The sequence below is a fragment of the Caloenas nicobarica genome, chromosome 3, assembly GCF_036013445.1.
Source record: "Caloenas nicobarica isolate bCalNic1 chromosome 3, bCalNic1.hap1, whole genome shotgun sequence".
Taxonomy (NCBI): Eukaryota; Metazoa; Chordata; class Aves; order Columbiformes; family Columbidae; genus Caloenas; species Caloenas nicobarica.
Genome location: NC_088247.1, coordinates 98,320,560 through 98,328,361, shown reverse-complemented (window position 1 = coordinate 98,328,361; position 7,802 = coordinate 98,320,560). Strand labels below are relative to the sequence as shown.

Here is a 7,802-nt window from a genome sequence, read left to right as displayed (position 1 = left end):
CAAAAAGAATATCTCAAGTCACAAAAGCCATGGGCAAAAAGCATTGGTTAGGCAGGAAGGATTGTCTTCAAGAACTGAATGTAAAGTTCAGAAACCCAAGATCTGAATTAGGCTTGAAAGGTTTTGTTTATTAAAGCAATACATATAAACACCAATATAACATAATGCATGTTAAAGGAGGGGGGAAAAAAAAAAAGGAAAAAAAAACAAATAAGCACAAAGAAGCAGGGTATTTTTGGTGCAATTAACTCCAGACTGTGCTTGCTTTAGCAAAACCATTATTTCAGTCAGTGGTAAGATTACGAAAACCAGCAGCACCTGAAAGGCTCATTTCTGGCTAAACCGTCTTGCCAAGTGCCCCATTCCATTCTAGTCTTTATGATCTGGATTTACTCTCTACCAACATAATGACACAGAAATATTTCTGTTTCAAGTAACTAAACCAAATCTTTGCAGTGAGAGTGACTGATCATCTGGCTTCTGCTAGAACGTTTTCCTTCTGCTACTCACAGAAACCAGCTCGTGCTCCTCTGCTATTATATCTTAACCTGCCTTTACTTGCAACTAGCACGTGGGCACAACCTGAGTAAGACGGCCTTTCAAAGTCACATGGAAAATATTTTTTTTTTTACAGTTATCGCCAGGCAAATGCAACGGGAGAGATCAAACACAGGCAATGAGATTATCTGTTGGCCAGGCCGGAGAGCCCAGGGATGGAGTCAGGTGGCCAAGGGAAGGAAGGCTTCCCTTGAGCAATGAGTCGTCTCCAAAGCCAGAGGCCGGGCAGCGCTGGGAGGAAGCTCGGGATCAGCTCGGTCTCCGCATTAGAGATTTCCGACCCGCTCGGCGCAGGAAGTCGTTCCTGTGGCTCACCTGAGGGAGTTCCTGTTATGAAGCCAGAGGGTGGTAGGTTGAGGCGCAGTCTCCGAGGGTGATGTCATCTTGGGCAGCGCTCCGTCGGCAGCGATACCAGTGACCTGGCTACAACCTGCGGTGTTGTGACAGCCCCTCTGCTGGCCTGGCCATCACAAGAAAGGGAAGAAAGAAAAAAAAGAGGGGAGTGGAATAATTTCAAAAGGAAAAAAAAAGTTTCCAGATTTCCTTTGTTTGAGTGAAGCATTTTCCTTTTCCACTTTATTTGAATACACCGACCTGGTGTCTAACAGATGGAGACTGTGCAGATGCACTTTTGGGAGTGCCCATAAAATACACTGCTAAAATACAAATGGAGGGATACTTTTTTTTTTGAGTTGTAAATTCAATAACCATTGCTGTCACCTCACTTTCCCAAAGGAATTTGCCCTTTGTTCTCCGGATAAAGCTGGAGAGAAGAAGAAAAAGAAAAAAAAAAATAGTGAGAGCGAAGGGAACATTTAGGAAAAAACCCACAAATCCACAATCTGGACAAGCATCGCAGCATACAGTGTTTGTACATCAGGAACCCATACAAGCAGGGCTGCTTAGCAGCAACAGCAGCGCACAGCAAAATATTCTGCATTTCTTATGTTCTCCTCCCATTCTCCAGACCTTTCTAGCAAACAACCAGGTCAGCTAATTGGCACGGGCCCAACTCTTACCCACTAGGGTTTGCTCAGAGATGTCACTTAGTCATTTGGCACGAGCACATCCCAGGCTTCTTCCTGTTCCAGCAGCAGAGTGGGTGAAGGCTTGCTTTGATTTATTAAGACTATTAACAAACAAACAGGAGAGTTCAGAAGCTTTCTCAAGCAGAAGAACACGAGCAGAAAGGTTTTTTCCTGAAGTGGCAGCTAAAAATAGGACACTTAGAGGAAGTAAAGTTCATAAAGTGATAAAGTGGTGGCTGCAGTGATGAGAGAAGAGTTTTTTCCTTTTTTAATCTATACATTTATTTAGCATTATGTTTTCTTGCTCCTTATTAGAGTGCTAAAGCTGTGTTTATCCAGCTGAGGAAAAGAAGATTTCCCTTTCTGTAGTGACTTTAACACGTAGCTCATCAAATACAACGGAGTTAAGAGTTTTAAACAGACATTGCCAGCCAACAAAGTACAACATTTGACAGCATTATTTGCCTTTTATATGCTCTTAACGCAGTTGGAAACAATATGCCATTTTCAAGACACATTCCACAGTATTATGCAACAGCTTTCTTAATTTTTAATGGATATATTATTTTTAACGTGTCAACTTTCGCATAAAGCATTTTAGTATTTTATTCAGTATATACCATTAATAAATTATTTGTTCCTTCCTCCCCCTGGTCTCCCCCAGCTGCACTTAGCATAGGGAAATGCTCTACTGACACTATAAAAGATACCTTCAACTGGCGCAGTCTATAGACACTTCCATCATCAGACAAAGCACCAGGAGCGCACTCCTGGCCGTACGTAGTCGACAAGCTGGCAGCGTTAAACACGCTGCCCAGGAGTTCCATCCCAAACCACGCTCTGGTGGAAAGACTTACACACACGCAGCAACCAGTTGCTGTAAAAATAAGTTAGCACCCTGTACAACCAGTGATTCCTGCTAAAAATGTTCACTTTTGGCCTGATTGCTCCAGCGTCCTTTAGTCATCATGTCCAAATGGTTTGGGACATCCAAAAGAAGCCAGTTGGGGTGCTTCTGTGCCAGGGAAACTTGTCCACTTGACCTGAGTTTGTTGAGAGGGCACGCATCTCTCATCTCAGCAGATCTGCCCATTCTATAAGGGCAAAAAACGGATGAGATTTGATGTCTTCAACACCAGCAACGCCAGCACCAAGACGCTCCGCAGGATTAAACTGCAAAAGCTTGACATAAAAAGAAAAATACAGATGATTCAGTGAGTAAGAACAAAAACAACTGCTTAAAAGTTCCAGAAAGGTCTAAGGTAAGGGACATCCTACTGTTTTCCTGCTCTATGAATTACTTTCAAGAGTGCAAAAGCATACTTGAAATTCCTAAAATCCAGTAAATGGAAGAAGACTCTCCTTTCCTTGAGTCTCAGTGTTACAGTCTTCAGAGACTACTGATCACAGCAGGCAATTCCCTGAAGCACTGCACATTGGGACTTCATTTTAAGGGTAACCTCATTTTTAAAAAAAGAGAGCAGCAGCCAGAGCCTGTGTCAGTAGAACTCTGGACACCGCATTTGCTTCATGTGAACCTTTACTCACACCACTACAGTGGTCCTTAACTTTCTGTCTCATAAGATTTGAGTTGGTTCTAAAATACTATGATAGTACAGACAGTTCTCTATTTCCTTAAAAAAAAAAAGTTGTAAAGAGTCCTACAAATGGACTAAAACTGAAAAATCATAAACCCAGTGAAAGAAACAAAACAGTGTAATGGCTTCATGGAAATTTTCTAAAATTCCGTACCTCGTTTGCTTTTTAGTTGTACATCACATGCTGAATTCACGTGAAAAGGAAATGACAATATTTACATCTGTTTAAAGATACCAATCCGTATAAAAGGGAATGCAAAGGTAACACTCCAAAGAGACTAATAAAGACACACAAAAATATTTTGCAGTTTTAGAGAACTGTTTATACTCTATTCAATTACAGCCAGTACAAAGGCATGATTTCTTGCTTGATTTTTCTGCAACGGCTAATAGGATAACTTCTCCCAGTTGTCAGTTGGAACAATGTGTATTCATATCCTAATGCATTCAGCATCTAAGTGAGTCTACATCCATAAACATAGGAATTTACACATTTTAAGACGGCTCTGCTATTTGCAGTCATAACATCACATAGCAAAGGTAGCTCGGTGACAGTGAATAGTGCTGCTCCAGTATCTTCCACCAGGCAGCAGAAACCAATGCAGCCAGGGCCTCTCTGCCTTCTGCCGAAATACAACCAGCACCAGCTGGGGGAAAGTGAGCATGGACGCTTGTTTTCTGGGGTTTGCCCTTCCAGAATAAATTTCATCTTAGAAAGCAGATGCAACACAAACTGCAATAGATAACCTACTGAAAAGTCACATTTCATATTCTGCTGGTAGTAAAGCATGGAGGTGCCTGAAAAAAATACTGGGCACAAAATACTAAACCAACATAATAACAACAACTTCATCTTTCAACAGAAATAAACAGATCTCAGTTTTCTTAGAAGCTGGCTAAATGAAGGTGTTTACAATGAAGTCACCTGCACTGGAAGCCACAGCAGGAGACAACATCTGACACAGTTTTCTGTATAGCTGAACATTGATCCTGGAGAGTTATTCTGTGGTGCTTTGACCTGCTTACCCTTGGCAGTGGGGGGAAGGAAAGTCGCAATGACAAATTGCTATCCATGCCAAGAGAGCTTTCTTCCTTTTCCTGACAAGGTTTCCTCAACAATGAATGGCAGCTTCCTTGGATAGTCACACAACAAAAATGTGATTTACTAGCTCATATAACCGAACCTCCACCAGATAAGTCACCACCCAACACTAGAAGGCTTAACCTAACAGGCACTGGGGTGACTGTTCTCTGAACAGTTACGGCCTTATAATGTACCTGCGAGTGGCAGAGATATATTTGCCACTTAAACCACAAGTGGCAAAAGAGCCACTCTTTAGCACATTGAAATAAGCGATACATTAGTCTGCAGCGAAGAACAATCCTACACTGGCAGAGAGAAGTGGATGGATGACTTCATTTGTCTTCAGTTCTAGTTTTAATGGGAGGAATTCCCTTTGTCAAGTGTGGTTTTGCTTTCCCTTAGCCTTTTGACTCCCACAGCACCTGTGGGTGAGGGTAACAATTTGCTACCATCTCAACAATATAAATGCAGATTATACAAAAATGGGATTTTTCTTTTCTCACTTCCCTTTTTACCTTTGCCAGAAACACAAAGACACATGCTTTCATCTTCAGTGAATTCATGTCACCAAGTCAAAATAAGAGGCCCAAACATCCAGTTCCATTTCCATTAATCACTTCACAGTAACAGCAGAGAAATCAATCTGTCACTGGGTCTATTGACTCACTGAATTTTCAAAATCTCTTTCCTTCGTTTTCTTCAAGAACTATATTTTCCACTCTGTTCTGTTCGAATCTACATCTAAGTGATGTCATTATTTATGCACCCACTAGTCAGATACTCTTCAAAGCCAAACACCACCGTTCACATATATCACTTATTCTACTCAAGTGGAATAGGCCAGATTCAGGCTCCACTTCCTCAGTTAGGTCAAAATTAACTAGAAGGAGGAAGATACCATTACCTGAAATTCTAGACCCTGTACTACAAGTTCATTGTCTCAGTCATGACTCCCTAAAGCTAAGAGTGAACTAAAACCCCTAGTCAGTACTATTTCCATTAGTTTGAAAACTGTATCAGTCTGGAAGGTTGTCCATATTTTAAGGTTTCCCACTCTGCCTTTTGTTCAACATACCAGTTATCTTCTTATTATAAGTGTCACTGTATTAACAATTTAAAGTACTTTTCTTAACAAATGGCATCCAGAAGGCTTCCTGGAGGACAGCTATGGATTTTCAAGGACAACAAGGCCAAAACTTCTAATCTGTGTGTTACAGGTTTCATAGTACTTACAGCTATCTTGCCAAACAAGCATCAATATTTTTGAGTTCAATTCAATCTGTAACAAATGTTTCCATGAAAAACCCCTAAAACAGTCATATATCATCAGCAGGTGTTACCAAAGCACTCAGTATTGACCAAACTTTTTCTTTGAAGAAATGGCAAAGCTCTTTTGTTTTCTATAGGCAGCTGGCAGCAGAAGTTAAAGTTTCCAGATACGACAAGACAGTTGGGCAAAAATCACCAGCGCTGACAAAAGATCCATTCACGTTCCCACCAGCAGCTTTCTGTTTTCACACTTACTTCACCAGAACAACTTAGGTAGAGAAGTATTTGTCCAGCCTACACACGTACCAATAGAAAACAAATTTTCCCCTCAATTACCTGCTGAATCAGTGATCTGGCCTCCTTTGATACATGGTCTGGTATACTCAAAGAAGTGTGGGTGTTTATTCCTGATGGATGGCACTCAACCAGAGGCTGGAGGAGAAGAGAAGAAAACAAACAAAACAAAAAAAATCAAAGGCGGCAGATACATTTATTAACTTAAAAATTGTACTGTTGGATTATCTCCTAGTTTACATGCAAAATAACACACACAGCTAAAATTTCAGCAATTCCTCATATGAAGTACTGATTCTGGGAGGAATGTCTGCGGGCACTGACGTCCCCCTGGAGACACAGTTTTAGAACATTGACATCTTAGTGCTTGTGCTCTACTGCTCAAACTTGAATAGTCTGGGAGTTTCCTAAACTTTGCTTTTCTTCATGCAGAACCGTCAACTAATCACCAGTTTGATTTGGCTGAGCACTCGTCGTCTCAAAATACTGAATTAATGTGTAACAGCAAGATATGGCTTCTACACTGTACCAGGAAATAATATTGAAACCATTAGGACAAATATTTTGTAAATGTACAGAAGGAATGTAAGAGAACTCTGATTTCCCTGTGGTTAAGAGGGCAGCATGGTTTGAGGGGGTTTTTTCACCCCTGAGTTTGATATGGCTTTATCAAGTTGCTCTGCTGAAGCTTGAGCATGTTTGGTTTCTCTGGTCCCATACAGACCAGGTAAAGTGAGGGCACTCAGCTCAGCAAAGTACATCTGACAAAGACAAGCAAGAAAATCACAACTGGGCACACTACTTGTGAGAAACTAGTGGCCAAGATGACAGTTCTATCAAGGAACTTGCCCCCCAGCCCTACCTTCCCGGTGAGGAGTTCAAAAAGAATGGCACCCAGGCTCCACCAGTCACAGGCTTCTGTCTCTTCTAGGATAGCGCCAACCTCTGAAGACAAGACATTTCAATTAATATTAAAAAGGTCAGTTACACCTTCAAAATTAACATATATTTACAAGGTGACTGTTAAATGCTGACAGAACATCTACTAAATACCACAGAGCTTTCATTATGCCTGCAATTTAGTTAGCCCTTTAGCCACCTACAGATTGCATTGTTCAAACACAGCAACACTATACATTTCATGCATAATTTGCCTTTTCTGTGCATACATAGGCATTTTCAAGGCTTGTAGGCATTACAGTTAGGATTCTTCTACACTGGACTAAAACTGGATGGTGACACACAGTAAAGCAAAACATACCTAGAGAATTTACCCTGGTCAGAAGAGCTGGACTGACCAGAGTGGCCCGACGCATCCATAAAAGCAGCACAAGGGAGGTTCTAATAGTCTACTGCATGCCTGAATTCTGTTTTAGAGGGCAGGATTAGCCTCATGGCTAATCCACATCCTTCGTTGGGATCACCATGGGGAGGCTTTCCACAACAGCCTCTCTCGTCTGTTGGGAACCAGACATGGATGCTGAACTTACTTCACATCGCCTAACCGCAGCCAGCAACTGTGTATTGCTACAGCTCAGCCTAAACCGTACCGAGGTACAAAAAGTTGTTTTCCAAGGCACCCAGCCAGCACCCAACACTCTTATTCCTTTCCACGCACAAGTGACAGTGGAGAGGCGAGGTGGGAGGTACAGAGTCCCTGGCAACGCACATTCACATATGCAATAGCATGATGCATGCAGAAAACTTGGCCTTCACTGACTCAGGCTTTAAACTACCAAAATTATTAAATACAAGCACACTACGCTGTCTGCTCTAAAACAGGCAGAAAAACGGATTGCGGTGAACATGAAATCTTCATTTCGACTGTCAAAAAAATGCAGAAGCTGCACTAAAATAGCTTTGGTGGCAAAAGCCACACCAGCTTCCCAGCAGAGGACAACAATTAGCATATAGTCACATAGCCGTTGCTGTGAAAAACATTGTGGCATGCCTGAAAAATCTTGCTCATCA

General features: G+C 41.6%; 1 protein-coding gene across 7 annotated transcripts in view; it reads right to left on the bottom strand.

Moving 5' to 3' along the window:
- Positions 1-234: 234 nt before the first annotated feature.
- RPS6KC1 (ribosomal protein S6 kinase C1) overlaps positions 235-7,802 on the bottom strand; it is a 91,693-nt gene continuing 84,125 nt past the window's right edge. For all 7 annotated transcript variants that reach the window (XM_065631918.1, XM_065631920.1, XM_065631919.1 and 4 more), the window contains 3 exons: positions 6,694-6,776; positions 5,874-5,969; positions 235-2,768 (listed from right to left, as the gene is read on the bottom strand). In XM_065631918.1, the coding sequence (XP_065487990.1) occupies positions 2,658-2,768; positions 5,874-5,969; positions 6,694-6,776 (290 nt within the window). In that variant the 3' untranslated portion in view covers positions 235-2,657. The remainder of the gene's footprint in view (positions 2,769-5,873; positions 5,970-6,693; positions 6,777-7,802) is intronic.